The 19645-nt window shown below is 44.9% G+C and overlaps 1 protein-coding gene across 3 annotated transcripts in view; it reads right to left on the bottom strand.

Moving 5' to 3' along the window:
- Positions 1–19645, bottom strand: part of LOC135906061 (QRFP-like peptide receptor) — a 748894-nt gene that overhangs the window by 403740 nt on the left and 325509 nt on the right. For all 3 annotated transcript variants that reach the window (XM_065437209.2, XM_065437210.2, XM_070539825.1), the window contains exon 3: positions 10542–10802. In XM_065437209.2, coding sequence (XP_065293281.2) covers positions 10542–10802 — 261 coding nt within the window. The remainder of the gene's footprint in view (positions 1–10541; positions 10803–19645) is intronic.

Below are 19645 nucleotides of genomic sequence, written 5' to 3'. Positions count from 1 at the left end.
AAAGAACCTTGATCAGAGACAGCGATTTGGGAAGACGGGAGCCTCCATGGATGAAAACGTGTCCCCCTGTAGCTGCCGACACTGCGAAGCGTTTCGTGTGGACAAGGTCTATGACGGACCTAGTGATAAATATCTGGCAGGACCAATTGCCGCAACTGCGTGTCCATAAGAATAATGCGCACCATGACAGAGCTTCCCAACAAGGCAGCCGGCGCGACCTCTTTGACCTCAAAGGACATACGCTACAAGATAGAAAATTTAGGGCAAAAGGTCAGGCGATAATTCGCACGTTCACGGATGTTGTCGCGCTAGACGTTGGTATGTGCTGTACGCCGTGGGCGCAACGATCCTCGTGCAACGGTAGGCCTCATGGCGTTTGCGATATTTTGACTACGCGCCGTAGTCGTCACATTGTCGCGTTATCAACACAGCATATTTCGAGTGCACATTGTAGAGAATAATACAGTCGTTCTACAATATTCGTGCAGCCTACATTTAGGTAGCCGGGCTGATTAGCTTGCGCCGTCAACACAACTGTACCACATTACCGCCACAGGTGTACACAACGAGCATTTATATTTTGCAGTTCAAGTTCTGAAATACCAGTGCTTAGACGAGATAAACAAAGAATAACGATACACACATTGCACTGTTCTTCTCACTCTTCTCTGTGTACCTCGCCTAAGCGCCGGTCTTCCAGAAATTGAACTATGCTACCCCAATCGGCCCATTTTTCTACCCTACTAATTTTGCATCGCTGTACACACAAACATCGTATGAATCAAACTTTGCGGTGAACTTTTCAGAAAGCTTGGTTGTTGATAAACGCTGTGGTTACTTAACCTTATCATTTGCTGACCCTTGCTACGTAAAACACTTTAAGGGTATATTGGCATGCATTCTGTTTGAAAGCGTCAGTTTTAGATGTTACGTGCAGGGAAGGACAGTAATGATTGTAATCAAATGTTAAAAATGTTTCCACAAGCAGTATATAAAGACCACGTTTTTCGTAGCTGTCAACTCATCAAATGTTATGCAGGGGGTTAAAAAGCTGTTTGCGAGAACTTTCGAATTCAGAGCTTCGTTTGACATATCACATCTGTGCTTTCTTGTTTCGTTTCTTGTTTTCTTTTTAGACAAAACGGCAAGACGGCCGTGTCAGCAGCTGTGAGTTGTCCTTATTAGAGCCGCCTGCATAGGTTTCTTGGAACCTTGCCGACAAATGACCACAGCCTCGTAGAAGACAGCTTGCCGGTGAGACAACAATTATATGATATAAGAAGCGTTGGAGTAATTCCTATGTAGCATGACAAACGCATGATGCTCTAAAAATAGGTAGTAGTCATCGAAGGCGACTTGTGCAGCATCTACATGCACTTTTTATATTATTGACAAATGCATTTATACAGCTCAGATAAATTTAGGACAGGAAATTGGTTGGCGTAACAGTGCAGGTGAAATTAAATATAGAAGACGACCATAGAGGCACCCACTTCAAATTAATGTTTATTCCAGAGGAAAATAGCATTTTTAACAGATGTCACTATACCAAACAAATCAACACAAGCTGCAGTGTAACACCCACGGTAAAAAAAAAACATGAAAGCAAAAGAGCCACAAGTCTTTGTTACAGTGACACGGGAAAGAAATTTTCAAAAGGATAAAAGGATAATTCAGTGTTTAATAAGCTTATTTTTAGCCACCCTTCAATAACTTGGCCATGCCTGAGAGAAAACAAGTTGAGGCCAAAAACAAGTTGATGCCCGCAGGAAGCGGCCACACGCAACTGTTATTGACAGAGTGGCTAAACTGATTGAAGTTCAGTCTCAGTAGGCCAATAAATTGTCAAAAAAAGGAGCTAAGGCTTGCGAAGAAGGCATTGCAGCTGCAGGAGGAGTCGAATGATCTTCAAAGAAACTTGGTTTCTATTTTTGGAAATCATAATGACAATCTACCACACATAAACACAAAGGTGGTTCTTGAATCATAATATTCCAAAGGGAAGGGCTCAAAATGGGCAAACCGGACTAGGGCTTCTCTTCCTAAAACAAATAGCGGTGAGTTGTAGCTACAAGTTATAGCCTCACATAGCAAAAAACAGTTTCTAAATGCAAAGAGCTAATAAACTGCGACATAATGAGTAGCAAGTGAATGTGGAAGTGCTAAAAATATACTGGTGCTCACTGAATAGGCCCATGTCGCAAAGTATGACATATTGCAACTTATCCGTTCAAGTGGACATTGTCACAGAAACCGAAGATGGAGCTCAAGTGATAGCCTCTTGGAGTATGCACGGGCTGACACACCCGCTAATATTGCTCGCGAAGATTATTCGGAAGACTTGCCGGCAAGCCCTCAAGCCACTCCAGAGCAAGGAGCGCGTGGCGATGCCCGCAGGAAGCGGCTACAAGCATCTGTTATCGACAGAGTGGCTAAACTGATTGAAGTTGAGTCTCAGGGGGCCAATAAACTGGCAAGAAGGAGCTAAGGCTTGCGAAGAAGGCACTGCAGTTGCAGGGGGAGTCGAATGATCTTCAAGGAAACCTGGTTTCTCTTTTTGGAAATCATAATGGCAATCTGCCTTAAATAAACACAAAAGTGGTTTTTGAAGAGTTTGCTGTCTTACAAAGTTTACTGCTCCTGCACATTTAGCTACTTCATGAACACAACGAATGAAGTTTTCTTTGGCTCCGAGAGCATGTGTATGCATGCGCATATGGCTTAAGAGATGGGCAGCTCTTCAATTTCTATCAACTGAAAACTGTCCTTCTTACCGGAGCCTCATGTTTAACCATAAACGCTATTAGCCACACACGGTAACCTACGTTGCAGTGCTGAACTCTGTTGTAACCTATTAGAGGCACACATCATGCGAAAAAATGTTTAAGTCAATGTCGCTACTTTTGTATTAACCAACTATGCGATATGGTCAAAATCAGTGCGGTGCATTGAAAAGTGCCATTCCAGAAATAACTAAGCATTCTTTGCTGTTTTAATGCCGACAGCGCTACAGTAAAATGATAGTACGTTACCAGATTATCAACTGCATACAAGAATACAACAGTTGCTAAATTTAAAATTTGCATGCGATTCACATGGGGGCGTAATCAGTCATTTGTTACAACGCTAGCTAACATTGGTCGACCTGTCCGGTTTCAAACTTCATTCAGCTGTAATATAGTCAGACCGACTAAATGGAGTCATGGCCTTGAATATACAGTCAATGCACCAACTGAGCCTGGTGCGTTACGACAAGAAGAAGGAGGCTGTCATCGCGATTATCAACCGGCCTCTTCAACGACATTTTGTTGAAAGTTCACTTGCCACACCACTTCAAAACGTCTCGGCACTGGAAATCCGTGCAGAAAAAGCAGACGGTGTAGAAATGCATGGCGCGACGATAAGTACCTACGACACGAGTATAGTGGCTACACATGTCTCGCCACAGGAAAAATCCAACGGCTTCGCTTGGAATGCCTTAGATTCGCGATTAAATTTTTTCCGCTAGGTATGTTTTTTAGTTAAAGAAAGAGAAACGTTACAGCACAATAATAAATAAAACAGATTTCAAAGATAACCATGCAAAATTAGTGAGGAAATATGCAATAATTTATCGAATATTACTCTCGATTCAGCGCGCTCACGTGATAGCACAATTTAACCCCCGAAAGGCAGTGTAAGTGCAGTTAACATTCATTTACTGCAATGTCATTTTGAAACTTCTACTGTCGTTGATTTCAATGGCCGTTCAGGGTTACCGTGTCAAGGGGCTATAAGAGAGACTTGGGGCGCTATAACGTAAAACTATTCCAAACTTTTCTATTCCAATTCTGCTATCAGCCCTCCGCGATTGGTCAAAAACTTTTTTCGACCACCCCCCATTTCACCTGTCTGTCACGCGACGTTACAAAAACCGCAATACCTCCCCATCTGATATGATGTGTGCACACTGATTATGCATGACTTGACAGAAAAATGAAAAACAGTTATTTCTGATTCGACCCCTTTTCGCCATTAGCCCTCGGCTATTGGTAAAAAGTTTTCGGGCTGCACCCACTTCACCTACCTGTCACGCGACGTCACAAAACCGCACGAACTCACCGCGTCAAAGTGACGTGTACGCGATAAAGATGCATTAATATGCCGAACAAAACTGATTTTTTTTCGGAATAGCCGCAGGCTGTCCCGTTCCGAAAGGAATAAAAGATAGCTACCGCCGATCGCTGAGACGCTGGCTATTCGCACCTGCCGGAGAGCATGGGTGTATTTGCGTATAATAAAACTTCTTGCGTGACCGTGTAACGTTTTTAAGCACTTTCGACACGTTTACTACCTCATTCTGCCAACTCTTCTTTGCTGAGGGTCAATTTTAGCTTCATTGTTAAGCTTCCGTTGCATGCCGCCGCGATTTTTGACCAGCCACCACAAGCTAAGTAAGGGAAAGCCGACCAATAGCAAACGCCGGCACCACCCTCTTCATCCGGTTATCGGTTTTCAGTGCACTGGCTCTGCCCTAGTGAATCCCTCTCCACTTGAGCGTTCTCCTCGCCTCTTGTCAGCCAATTAGATACAACAAGCCGCTCAGTGTAGGCAATGTTATTCGTTTTTCAAGCAAACAACAGGTACCTCCTATGAACGAGGAGAGCGTTTGATTGGTCTGTTCAGACAACCCTATGAGTGACCACCCGGTGCTTGCGTCGGTGGTTACGCAAATTTGACGTCAGGAAATTGGAATAGAAACATATTGGAATAGTTTTACGTTATAGGGCCCTTGTTCATGGTAGCCGCACATCAACTGGCACTATTCCAAATTTACTCATTATATCCGCAGTACTTTAGCGTGTACAGAGACGGTTCATGTCATAAACATTTCTTTGCTTCAGCATTCGTCATTCCATATTTGGCGCAAAAGCAAACATTTAAATGATTCCGAGAGGCATCTTCCACGGTGGCAGGACTGTTTGGAATTCTGTGTACTTTGCCTTTCATAACATCGGTAAAAAAATTTACAAAAATCGGCTATTTATAGCGATTCGCAGCCTCTCTCGCATTACTACAAAGCACTAAGAAACATTCTTTGAACACACTGCCATTGTATAAAACGGTCAAAAAACACACAAAAGCAAGCGCAATGAATCACGTAATTGCATTTCAGTGGATACCCGGTAACTGCAATCTTCCTGGTAACACTAATGTTTTTTTGTAATGAAGAGAGAATCATTATTCCTCTTTTGCGCAGCCAGGTCCGTTTTCTCCTGAGTCAGATATTCTGTTGTCTCAGCAAAACTGCCTGGTTTGACCGGCAATCTAAGAAGTCGGATGTACTTTATAGACCCATGTATAAACCTATCATCGATTCCGTCAAATCTGAGAGAAAACAGAAAATTCGAAACATTTGTGCACCGCCTGCGGCTTGTTACTGCATTTACGCAGCACTTTTTATACAGGATAAAACGTGCCTCTAGTCCATAGTGTTCCTGTGGTCATCTAGGCGAAAATATGCATAATCTTCTCTCTTCGAGTGCACTAAATATGATTCACCAGAAAGGGTAGTACAAGCAAATTTGTTACTTTTAGATAGAAGAACATTCACTCTAAAAAAGATACTTGGCCCATGGCCAACAGCGGGCCTTGAGAAAAAAGCAGTTCTTGCTTGCAAAAAGTTTTTTTAGGATACAATAATTTTCGGGAAACACTGAATTTCCCTTTATCCTAATAAGCTAAATGAGTGATATAAATGTTGTTCTGTGGCCAAAATTGATATAGGTGGCGATAGTTTTTTTTTATGCTGTGTGTAGTTACTTGTATTCTGTGTTTTGCAGTGTAATTACTTGCATTCTAAAATATTTGGCTGTATATATGCGTATGTGTACCGAACTCAAGCAAAAACTTTGTGATTCAAGTACTGTTGGACTGTATTGTTTTTATACATCTGGTGTCTTACTCGGTGCCATATTTCGTGACGTTAGTCTCTCTTTTTGCGCATATTTGTTTCCTTCGCTGAGTGACAAGGAGTAGCCAGTGCCGCCATAAAGGCGCCAACCTCTCCTATTATTCATTTCAGTAAAAACAACACAAAAAGAACGACACACCCCAGTGTGGGACAGCCAACCTTCTGGTTAACGTGCCTACGTTCTCCATCTTATTTCTCCCTCTTTCTCTCATTCCATGACTGCCACGTCGCTGTGGCATAACTTGTATTGGCAGTGCTAGACGTTTTCGCTTCGTGAATGTCGATTCTTAGGCGTTGTTTTTGCAGCATCGGTCGTTTGAGCACGTGATCGACCACAGGGGACAACGCAGGAAACAGGAGCCTGGTGTCTCAATGTAAGCACGCCGCTAGAATTGAAGCCATACCAGCCACCTGCAACGCGGCATTTCGTATCCTATATTTTGTGCTTTTCGTGTTTTGTGTATGCGTTACTTTTATACGCTCTTATTGCTTAGAACAAAGTTTCTTCATATAGCATGTACGCATTTTCACTCTTTATAATTTACGAGTTCTTGTCAACCATCACCCACCATGGTTGCTTAGTGGCTATAGAGTTTGGCTCCTAAGCACGAGGTCGCGGGATCGAATCCAAGCTGCGGCGGCCGCATTTCGATGGGGGCGAAATTCGAAAACACCCGTGTACTTATATTTAGGTGCACGTTAAAGAACTCCAGGTGGTCGAAATTTCCGGAGTTTGCCACTACGGCGTGCCTCATAATCAGATCGTAGTTTTGGCACGTAAAACACAAGAATGTAACTTTTTTTCTTATCAACAATAATGCATACCAACGGTACATCATAAACGGTATACTGAAAATAGGTGGCGAATCGACAGCTGTACGTGACGATTACAATAATTTCTCGCTTGCCGCAGCCTTATCTCTGGCAATAGTCGTATATGTTAACCATACATGGTAATTTAATAATCTAGATGGCCGTGTTATTTTAAACTGGGAAATAGAAGACTTGGTATAAATGACTTCCAAATTATACACGTTGTTTCAGGTAACTTATACCAATATCTAGATGAACCAGAGCGTGCTACGCGAAGGCTACCACCTCAGTATTGTTTACTGCCCTCTTGAGCGACTCAATATTCTTTTTTTTTTACCCTGCGCTGACGAAAATTAGCAGCAATAGTTACATCTACCTTTTCAAGTACGTATTTAATTACAAGTTCTTCAATTTAGAAGTTGAGGATCGGAAAGAAACATATCCAAATGAGATCTACCTCCTTGATGTTGGCTGTTGTGGTAAAATATTTATTCCAGGCTCAATAGAAAGCGCGCGAGAATTGAAACAGCACAACGTGACTAGGCACTTGCGTGCAGCGACGTTAGTGCCCTAGCTCATCAAACATGCCTTATACGAGTGATCGATGCTGTACCCAGAAAGGATGTTCCACACATCCGTAACTGGGACCATGATTGAGCATGTCGAACGACGCCCAGGTACGCGAAGGAAACGCGTATGAACACTTAAAGATGGTTCCTGTCGCTGGTTCATAGAAGAATGTTCCAGATAATAGGTACTTGTATGTGAAAAACTGTTCCCATAACCACGGCTATTTATTTTGGAGACAATTCCACATAGTTATTGTTACGTGAACTTAAAATTTAGAAGAAAGAGTTCAAATATATGGAACTCCGTTTCTTTGCATGGCAGAGTGAGTGTAATTACTTTATTTCGGTCCAGAGAAGACGGAGGGGAGACCCCGCGCCACGCGGCTAGTCCCACGTAGGGACCGCCAAGTATTTTCTTATGGAGGACGCCGTTCTATTTAACGAAGGGGAAAATGTTCGCAGCTTATAGCTGGAACCTCAGTGAAACAGTGTATGAACTTAGACGCGCACACACACACGCACGTACAAGTGTATATATATATATGATCCCAGGGTAAGTTATCGTACTGACAAATTAATACCCCAGAAAGTGGATGGGAAGACCGTGCCGCGGTAGCTCAATTGGTAGCGCATCACACGCGTAATGCGAAGACATGGGATCGTTCCCTACCTGCGGCAAATTGTTTTTTCATCCACTTTCCGTTGCATTAATGTATCATTTCTTTATTTCAGTTAGTCAGTACACGTAATTTCCCCCTGCGTTGACTTTGGTTTCGTTGTTTGGTGACTTCCTATGATATATATGCAACAGGGATGGGCCGAAGGCAACTACGTTGGCTTCTACTGCTGCCAAAATATTACGCCTGCTGAAGCATCGGTTCAATAGTAACGATGTGATTATGGCAATAAATAGTGCATGAAAACTCTTGAAGCTGTCAGCATGTTTGCTTCTGAAAGGCTCCATAAAGGGCGAAGCGATCTTTGAGGCAGATGGCGATGTATCCGATATAGCAGTCGTTGCCGTCCGCTCTCAATCAACCTTTTCGCTTGTGCTTATTCGTACGTTGGGTGTGGGTGCAACGTAGATAATTGTTTCCAAACCTGTAAAACTGAACAAATGCTGCGGCGCGTGAGCAGCTAGTTATACGGCACTTTATTACGATACCGCGCTCGTTCTTCAGAGCCTTGAATAATTAAAACCAGAGTCGCTCTTTTCATGATAAGCGACCAAGTGCATAATTATTAGTAGGCTCTGCAACTTCTGATTTGAAGCCTACGCGCTTAGATTAATACTTTAAAAGTTAATTGTTTTTTTTAACGAGTTACTCCAGCTGAAATTTAAGAAAAAGAAGGCTTTGAGCTGCTCAAGAGGAGAGTGAACGATACTGAGTTGGCTAGATCCGCGTAGGGTACACCTAATCCATTTTCCTTTTTTCTGTCTTTCTTTTTTAACGCTAGGCCCATAGTAACTGCAACACACACCCCGTATATGGGCAACTCTGTTACCATGGCCCATAGAGCCGTGCGATGCATTCAATAATGTAAAAGTGAAACAGAAAGCAGTAAAATCATGCGTCCGGCATCGCATCGTGTGCTGAGGCACGTGTGGATTCAAGCTGAAGCACGGTTCACAGCCAGGAGCAGGGAATAAATTATTCCTATACTGCAGTAAGATGGCTAGAGTCGTCCACAGACGCCATCAGTGTTTCCACGACAGCAGTGCCGACGTGGCCTTTCGCTCACGGACATTGCAATGCGCCCCCCCCCCCCTCGAAAAAAGAAGCACAGCCTTCGCAAGAAAAAAAGAAGGGTTTTACTAGGGTAAAAATTTTCTGTAGTTAACGAGTTCTCAATAGTCGTTCGATAACCGCGTAGTGAAGCGACAGCAAGCAGCCAGCTTGTTCGAACCAGCAAATTAAACGTTGCTTGGTGTGCTGAGACTACACGTCGTAGAGGCTGCTTTACGTGCTGCCGATTACTGATAATTATTATAATTATATATATATATATATATATATATATATATATATATATATATATATATATATATATATATATATATATATAGATAATGATAATTATTGATAATTATTGATGTGACGGACATTTGTTGTTTCGGCACTGTGACAACCGCCGTAATAATATATGACATCAGGGACTTCTCATCCTTCGTATAGTATCGGCCTTAAAGGGACGTCGAAGAAAGGAACAAATTGCAGTAAGGTGGAAAGATGGAAGAGATGGAAAGAATGCATACTTGTTAATCAGCGCCAAAACAACGACAGAAGGGTATAAAAGCAAGTTCTCGAGCCCTTCTGTATTTTTGCCTGATGATGATATCTTTCGAAGGAAGATCGGACATCATCCGGCGACCTTCTACATCTGTGTCTTCTGTTGTTTTGACGTGGATTAGTAAGTATGAAAGGAGGGAAGTTTGGTTAAGCTGCATTGCTAAATTATATTGCTGCGACATTGATAACGCCAGTCTTAGCGTGGGCAGAGGTGTACTAAATTTTAAAAAAAGGCAACAACGAAAGAGGGTTGCATGCCACCACCGCTTCCCGCACAACTTTCCACTGACTTCATGGATTTTGATAGCGTTTTGTTTGGGAGTAGTTAATCGATAATTAAATCCATTCCAAAGGAATCAAAGAATCAACCTAGGGAATTTTAAAACCTTTTTCTGGCAAGGGCATTCCCCTACTACGCAAAAAAAAAAAGAAAAAAGAAAAGAGGGGGGTGGGGCGTAGGGGTAACGGCGCAAACACGTAAAAATACCTTGAAATCTATACAATACAGTGGTCACGAGGATGGAGGAATTAAGTGATCAACCACGGTCGAACAAGAGGATGTCGCTGGAGCGCAACCAAACTATTATGCTCCAGCGATCTTTCTACCACTGTTGATCCCGTTGAACTCCATGGCGTCACACTGGCATACCGGTGCTGCTATTGGGGTGCCAAATCCAAATAGACGAACATTGGCTTTCCTTCTCCGACTGCTAGTAGCGAACTACTGGGAAACCGAGTCTTGAGGGAATGCTTCACTAATCTGAAGAGATTTAGTGATGCTCTTTATGCCACTTTAAAACCGCAGCCGGTGGTCGAGCGTAGCTCACGTGGTCACAATCAGCCACGGCGGCGGCTTCTAAACACCCAAACTCTTTGTCTTTCTCCGCACAGCCAAGCAGCGCGCAAGGACGTTACCTTCTTTTTTGCGCGGCACTGGGCGTTGATGTTCGCAGCGCTGCGCTCTCCGGGCATCTGTGTGATCCACAAGCGCCACACGATGAGGGAGTAAGCGGTCAGCATGATGGCCACGGGCAGGAAGAAGAGCGCCACGGTGACCAGCAAGTAGTAAAGCTTGCGGCCCGACGAGGCGAACACGCACTCCTCGCGCTCCGCGTCCCAGCTGGCCTCCGTTGGCCACGTCCAGCCGCAGTACGTCACGGATTCCAGCGGCGTCCACTGCGACGAGAAAACGCGCGTTGCACACCACCGGAACCCAGCATATAAAACACATCGCGACAGTCGCAGAGAAAGAGAGAGAGAGAGAAAGTTTATATCTGGAGAAACCTAGTGGCAGGTCTGGCACCCTACTCCAGGTGAGATAGTGAGGGATGAATGAAAAGGAGTGAGAAAAAAAGTCGCAGTCGTACTGATAGCAAAGCATTAGACAGCAATACGAAGCAAGGTTCGTAGTTTTATCGGCTGTATAAATTGCACTAAACCCTCTTACTCATTAAATTAACAAGCATAGTGACAGGCGTACACAAGCGAACACGAACTGATCTCACTCGGTGAACGTGAACAAAGGCTGTCATTACGCTGGCGTTATGAAGAGCACCGACCTCGGAGAGCGAACGTTTCGGGCTCTCTCTCGCGTCAACGCGTGTTCAATTCTTGAGATACGTGACCTCCAACTCTAGGCGCGCGGAAAAAAGTGCGCGTGAAGCGATCAGCCGTCCCAGCTCGCCATGTCTTTGCACCCGTTGCAGGTTACCTGCAAATACGTCGCGTGGCCCGAGTATGCGCTCAGCTGTGCGAACAGCCATACGCAGCCACGACTGGGGTAGAGGAGGAGACGCGTGCTCACTTGCCACCTGCATGCAGCCCTCTTTCCTGTCGCAGAACCGTCGCACTATGCATGTTGAGCTTGGAAGCATGGACGTTTCGACAAGGTCGGTAGAACTCCTCGGTCACGCGCGCAGCTAGTGGCAGTGAAACCTCGTGGCAAAAGCCATACCATCGAGACATAATGATACGTTTACGAACGGAGTGAAAAAATAGGCATAGGCGTTGCTGTTATATGACACAAGTGAGCATTTGTTCAACAGGTTTGCCCCCACCAATAGTGCTTAAGTTCTATAAGGAAAAAGTGTGGAGGGGGCTCTGTTGCACCCTCAGTGGTGGTCTAGAAAGCAAGGAAACCACTAAATATGTGTCGCTGCTAGGCACGACAGATAATTCGTGTAAGGAGAGGCAGACACACGGACAGAGAAGTCACATATAATTTCAAGCCAATGTGTCTTAAACACTGTAGAAAACGTTACATTGCGGTTTCTTTGCTATTCTATGGAACGCTCGAGTGTTCTAGGCGGAACAATTGCCTGCCAAGCATACCAGGCTAGCGCCGCTGTTCTACATAAATAGAGGAAACACCAACTCAAGTCCGAAAACTGCACACGAAATTTTGGCCCATCTTTGTCCGATTGCGGTGCTGCGCTGCCTATGCCGGAACGTACTCCATTGATTAGTATACCACGCGTTTACACCTGAGACTTGAATGTAAACAACAATGGATGAAAAGCCTTAATAGAAACGAGCGTGAACCGCTACTGACTGCATGGCTGGCTTCCGCTTTGAGACTATGCCAGCTGTACAATTGAGTATTCTTGCACTACAAAGTTCATGACTTAATGACAGATGTTGGGGGCTATCGGAATGTGCCGAAGTCCATTACGTGATATTTATCATCTGGTTAAGGATGGGGTGTTCCGGTGGAAGACTGTTGGACTAAAGGCTACGTTCCGTCAAGCAAGGTCTGCAGTATACAGAAAAATCACGCAAACGGCTTCGGCTAAAGTTCTGACTGCTGCCTCCCAGATTTCATGCATTTGTAAGGACTTTGAACCAATTTATGTTCGTGGATAAGCAACACAGGAGACCTTGCACCATCATATGCATGCCTCAGCCTTCGTATTGTGGTCCATTTTTCGGAAGTCCCTTTCTTTTAATTAATGTTTAAGCTGTTTCCTTAACTCTTGTTGCACGAAGGCACCTGCATGCGCTTTCGCGCTGCGTCAAACATTAAGGTAAACGATATTTCCTTTCCAAACCCTTGCTTTGCTATGCTTGCCCCCTGCTACGGGTGAATTTGTTTTTCAAAAGCTCTCCTGAGCTGCGATATTACATCCGCGAGCTGAGTTGCCCTGTAGACCATTTATTCATGGACGCCACCATGGATGGACGAATGGATGTTATCAGCGTCCCCTTTGGAATGGGGCGGTGGGTTGTGCCACCAAGCCCTTGCTATTACGCCTAAGGTCCTACCTAGGTTAAACAATAAAAAAGAAAACGCTATGAACTCCCACAACCAAATTTTTTGATCCCTTATTGCGAACTATGCTTTTGTACGTCTCCGTTTTTTGTCGTTTCCCTACTTTTCCTCCACCAATCCTCCAATCACCTCTTACTAATCCCTATTGCAAACCATATTGCTACGCAGTGGCGCCATCTACTGGCAGTCGGCATGCTGGCTTGGGCGATCGCTCCGTCTTCCATGGCAGGTATACGCTCAGCGGAAGTTTCTGGTGTTTGTTTTCGCACTCGTCCAGTCTATTTAGTATGACGTGGCGTCTTCTACGTGGTAAACGGTTCTGTGAGACATACTGAAGGGGTTTAAATTGGCCCGGCCGGACTTACTGCTGGCGTTGAGGCGGATGGAGCACGAAGCGCGATGTGCGCGCGCATGTTTGAGCCTACGATGAGTCTCGGAGATCAATTGTGCACTTCTGGATGTTCCATTCACTAACGCGACCTGATTGCAGTATTATCCCTTAGTTCTAAGGTGTGGTTTAGGAACAATGAAACATACGCAACGATTGTAAAAGCTTAGGTACCGTTCTGCTACGATAGCAGCTGTACTGTTATACCTTGACAAGCATTCAAACTGTTAGCTGCAGATTACATTACGTGACGACTTGGTTCGGTTGATGACGTTTCCACCCAGGAATAAAATAGTTTTGGATAGTACTAACAGCATACCTTACAGCAAAGCGACCGTTGACGAACTGCGAGAGCGTGCTAAGCCGTCTATAGGTGCTGGATTACAGATATCTTTCTTCTATATAGCGCATGGTCCAAGTGCACGGCATCAACGTTTATAGATCTATAAACGTTGTGCGGCGTAACTATGCGAGGTCGTATTGCGGCGTTAGCCCGTTTTTCTTTCTTTTTCCAGAAAGAGCAAGATGACTGAATTTTTTGTTTTTGGTTGTGTTCGTTCCGTTCTATATGACGCACTCACACATAATACGGAAATTTTGTACTCAAGAAATAATTATGGGGTTTTACGTGCCAAAACCACTTTCTGATCATGAGGCACGCCGTAGTGGAGGACTCCGAAAATTTCGACCACCTGGGGATCTTTAACGTGCACCTAAATCTAAGCACACGGGTGTTTTCGCATTTCGCCCCCATCGATATGCGGCCGCCGTGGCCGGGATCCGATCCCGCGACCTCGTGCTAAGCAGCCCAACACCATAGCCACTGAGCAACCACGGCGGGTAGTACTCAAGAATAGCCATCGCATTCTTTTTATGCGATCCCACTCACATACTGTGGCGTTACAGGGCAAAAAGGCAATGCCGAATCACATAGCTTATATATGTATCATGCTGGTTCACCAACCGCAGTGATCGCTGTGATGAGAAGCGCCATCGGCCTCATGCAGGGGGCTAGCGCAGACATATAGGGATTTCAAGCCTACTAGACTCGAAATGCGGGAGAACGATTCCGGATATCACACACATTTGACAGCTCCTGTCGCTTAGATGTTTCGCAGTTGCCTTAGGTTGGCCGTACACGAGCATGCGCTCTTATTTATTTATTTATTTATTTATTTATTCAAATACCCTAAAGGCCCTCTTGGAGAGGGTATTACATAGGGGGGGGGGGGGCACACGAAACACACGTTTTAGTCCTAACGCCAAGCGATCAGATAGTGAGCAGATTTACCATTTCATGCTGGTAATACAGAGACACCGGTTCTATTTGTTGAATTCAAACCGATATACGCAAAATAGTTCCCAACACATATACACACCACGGCTGATAATGCGCGTCACACGTATGCGCCCCCAAGAGATATCTCCGCGTACTATAGTTACCCATGTACCGAAAGGCTTCCCCGACGACCTTATATGAACGGAAATCGCGCAAATTTCACAAAGTACGATCTAAAACATCGCTAAATTGTTCCGCAGCACGCGACAGCGATACTTGCAAGCAGCGCCGCTGGATCGCCCAAGCCAGACAGGATGAAAGGCTCGCCGCGTGCTCTTTCCTCGTCGCCCGATGAAAAGGTGTATACGATAAAAAAAATGGCATGTGCATTTATGTGACGCAGCTTGCGCGCGCGCGCGGACTGCTCACAATCAATAGACGCACACTCAGAGGGTCAGTTGCGGAAGGATTAGACGTAATGCAGTCCCAGTCTTAATTAAGATGGCCGGGCTCTCGGGTGGCCGTTCGCATTTGAACTATTGATCAGCTGGGTCAGTCCCTACTTCAACTCCTGCAACCGCCTCCTGTGCCCAAAATGGCAGGTCGACTGGCGGTGACAATCAGGCTAATGAGTGCGAGATAAGCCACACTGTTGAAGGACAAGAAACGGAATCGGATAGCTACCGGACGTAAAGCCCGCGCTAATTTCCTGTCCCGCAGCAGTAATTGAGTCGTAAGCACCAAGCACGCAGCCGCTTTGTACTTAAGGCAGCACTCGGGGTGCACGCGAGAGTGCGGACGTGCTCATGTTTTGAGCACGTGTTTTTGTTTTTGTCAAATTGCAATGCTGTGTGCTTGAGTATGCTTCTATGTAGTGTGATGGCTGTACATAACGTTTAAGGCCATTTTGAAACTTTCGGTAGAGCAGTACAGCCTGGGAACAGGATACCCTTTACGTTACGCCACAGGTTAGGCGTACATATATCTAAGGAAGATTTCTGTAGCTTCTATAGACCGTTTCATCAGGCGAGGAGGATAGGGCGCGCGGAGAGCCTTTCCTCCTCTCTGGCTTGGGCGATCCGGCGCGGCGCTGCTTGAAAGTATGTCTGTCGCGTGCTCCGGAACGGTTTCGAGATGTTTCAGATCTTGCTTTGTGAAATTTACGCCATGTTCGTTCATATAAGGTCGTCAAGCAAGCCTTTCGGTGCATCGGTAACTGCTGTAGGCAGAAATATGTCTTAGGGGGGCAAAAATGTGACGCGCACAATCGGCCGCGGTGTACGCGCCTTATCAGCCGTGGTGCGTGTATGTGTTGTTTACTATTTTGCTTATATCGATTTTAATTCAACAAAGAAAACCGGCGTATCTGTATTAGCAGCATTAAATGGTAAATCAGCTCACTGTCTGATCGATTGGCGTAGGGAGTAAAACATAAGAGCGCATGCTCGTGCACGGCCAACCTAAGGCAACCACGAAACGTCTAAGAGGCAGGCGCTATCAGATATTTGTGATACACTGGCATCGTTCTTTCTCACGCATTTCAAGTGTAGTATGTTTGAAATTACCATATGTCTACGCTAGCCTTGCTGCATGAGGCCCGTGGCGCTGCTCAACACAGCGATCACTGCGGTTGGTGAGCCAGCACGATACATGTATAAGCTGTGTGCTTCGGCATTGGCTTTTTGGCCTGTATACAGCCATAATATATGAGATGGTTCGCATAAAAAGAAAGCGATGGCTATTTTTGAGCGCAAAATTTCCGTAATACGGGTGAGTACGTCGTAGAGAACTGAACGAACACAACCGAAAAAAAAAATTCGTTTATCATCCTCTTTAAAAAGCAAGAGAAAACGGGCTAACGTCGCACAACATTTATAAATATATAACTGCTGATGCCGTATGCTTGGGCCATGCGCTATATAGAACACGGATATTTGTAATCCAGCACCTACTACTGCTTAGGACGCTCGCGCAGTTCGTAAACGGTCGCTTCGCTGGACAAGCTTAATTCAGACTGTATAAGGTATGCTGCTATTACTACCCAAAACTATTTTATTCATGGGTGGAAACCTCATCCATCAAACCAAGTAGTCAGGCAATGTAACCTGCAGCGAATAGTTTGAACGCTTGACAAAGTATAATAGCACAGCTCCTATCGTAGTAGAATAGTACCCACGCTGTTACGATCGTCGCGTATGTTTCATGGCTCCTAAACCGCAGCTTAGAAATAGAGGATAATACTGTAATAAGGTCACATTACTGATTGGAACATTCGGAAATACACAATTGATCTCCGAGGCTGATTGTAGACTCAAATATGCACGCACACATCGCGCTGCGTGTTCCGTCCACCTCAACGCCAGCAGAAATTCCGGCCATGACGCCTTAAACCACTTCAGCAAGTCTCACAGAACCGTTTACCATGTAGAAGACGCGCGTCATACTAAACAGACCGCACGACCACGAAAACAAACGCCAGAACCTACCGCCGAGCGTATACCTGCCATGCAAAAGACCGCTTTCACCCAAGCCAGTATGGCGCTGCTCACAGGCGGCGCCACTGCGTTCACAATATGGCGGCGCCTACGAAAAACGGTCTATATAACGATGTAATTTGACAAAGCAGCTTTATTCGTGTTTTTTTTTCCATCACAGATGTTGTTTAATCTGAAACAAGAAGGGTGCCGGGATTGGGCGGATACGTGAATTAAAACATATTTGTTCTCGCTAGTGGTTAAACCTGCACAGCCAAGGCGAGATCAGAATAATAGCGGAACTACGCAGTTATAAACACGAGACTTATCCATCTTTTCTCTAGCGTCTGGAGCGGGAAAGGATGTAGATTATTTTCATTTACTCGAAATAAGTGGAATTGAAAGAAAAGGCACGTGTACGAAAGTGACGGACATTAACCGCAATAAAGCACAAATAAACACAAAAAAGTAAATGATAATGTTATGCCTACGTATGCTTTCTGGTTCACTTAACTAAAGTAAAATCAGAGGACACCTAAGCACCCCTTTTGAGTTGTGAATGCGAAAGCATTAATGTCCACTTCAACGCCGCTGAGCATTCCTTCGAGTTTTGCGCTGCGAGTAATGTACCATAGCGGAACGTGCTTTCCGAGCCAGCAAGCAGCAGCAGTCTGCAGTGCTAACGCCGTATGCCTCCGACGTCGTGTGCTACGAGAGACCAGGAAGCAGCAGCGGCCACCAAGGCCAGCAGGCGCGCACAGCAGCTAAGCCCATTGGGGGTGAGAGAGAGAGAGAGAGAGAGAGAGAGAGAGAGGGAGAGGCATACAAGCCATCCGCCGGTTTCCGAGAGCGAGGGTGACATAGCGTCGCGGCGATGCCCTCTTCCCCCATGCAACACCTGGCGCGCTTATGAAGCACTGGGTGTTCCCTTTCTCCCGCTCGTGACGTGACGTGCTCGTGATGTGGCGTCGCAGCCAATAGGGATTCAGCTGCCGTTTCAGTGCTACAGACGAACGCCGGCTTTTTCGCTAAATGGGCCATTTGATGCTTTCGCATAATACAAATTCCTAGTTTTTACGTACCAAAAGCACGACTTAAACATGAGGTGGGCCATAGTAGGAGGACTCCGGATTAATGTTAACCATCTTGGGTTCTTTTAGGCGCACAAAATACACGGTAGACGTGTGCTTTTGCATTTCGCCCCAATCGAAGTGTGCCGCCGCGGCTTCATGGCTTAGCAGCGCAACGCCTTAGCCACTAAACAACCACAGCGGGCATGGTTCTTTTGTATTATTCTTCTGTGTGGCGGAATAAATGACAAGTTTCGAGTACCCGCCAGTTGACATGGCATTTAGTGTGTATGAGCAGAAAAAAAAAAATGCGGATGGGACGATGTGCGAAAGATGCCGACATATTTCAAATGTTCGCGCCTAACATCCTGCCACACTCGGTACATAGCCAGTCTTACAGTCCTGTGCGCTGGCTTGTTTTTGCGCATCAACCACGTCATAACATGCAAAAAAGAAAAAGAACAAGAACGGGAGTATTTCGTTGAGTTTCAAGTTCTGCGTTTCAGTGTACTAAAAAAGCAGGCATTCTGTTCAAAACATTCAAGTCAAAATGGCATTCTATTCAAGTCTACCTGCATCGTTTGTACTCGTTTCTCTGCTGTTAGACTAGCTTTGTAGGAGGACCGACTTTACAGTGGCATTAGCAACGCTAGAACTATAACTACAGTGCACTACGACGTAGAATATGATGTAGTGTGTTCAGGGAGGACCCACGGCTGCCGCACTTGATGTGGAAAGCCACGAGATGGCGCCACCAGAAGATGGTCTGTCGCACCATGCACTGCTTCCGATGCGCTATGGCGCTTTGCATGCATCGCGCGTAAGAACCTGCATTTTAATTGCTAACACGTCAGTGCTAACACGTCTCGGCCTCGACAGCATTGTTCAAATCGTTAAGTCTCGCTTCTCGGAGGGAGCCATCACAAAATTCTAGAAGAGAGCTCATTTCTTCATCAAGCTCCGCAGCGCTCGAGCTGACTGCTTTTGCGAGGTCATAAAATGACGAGCAGCTTACAACAATCAGGCACGGCGTTGGTGTGTGATGATCATTTGATCCAGATGATTGTCTGACTATACCGAAGTTGTCTAACGGATCCTGGCTCCGCCAAGATCCGTTCGAGAACTTTTTGGAAATGCACCGAGAACAACTGCGGAAATGCGCATGCAATTCTTACAATTACATGTCACACATGAAAAAAATGTATCAGTGAAAACCTACTCCTTGGTATGCAGATATCACTCAAAGAGTGCATGAATATTATGTAAAGAGACTGGCTATTTCATTTCTAAAAGTAACAGGATCAACAATCTATTGGATACAGCAAAAGCAATTGATTTAAATGTTCTTACTTAATTACTCAATTATTTAGGTAATATGAGTAATACAAACCAACATATTTTTTTAAAAATAATTAATCATTAAATTGTCATAAGCTTTAATTACTTGAACTATATCAAAATTGTAGAATTAAAATTAGTTAAGTAATTCAGTAATTAATTAGATGGCTTCAGCTCTTTACATAGCGATGACAACCACTGT

This window comes from Dermacentor albipictus, chromosome 1 (genome assembly GCF_038994185.2).
Source record: "Dermacentor albipictus isolate Rhodes 1998 colony chromosome 1, USDA_Dalb.pri_finalv2, whole genome shotgun sequence".
Classification (NCBI taxonomy): Eukaryota; Metazoa; Arthropoda; class Arachnida; order Ixodida; family Ixodidae; genus Dermacentor; species Dermacentor albipictus.
Note: the sequence above shows the minus strand (reverse complement) of the source record. Positions and strands in the feature narration are given on the sequence as shown.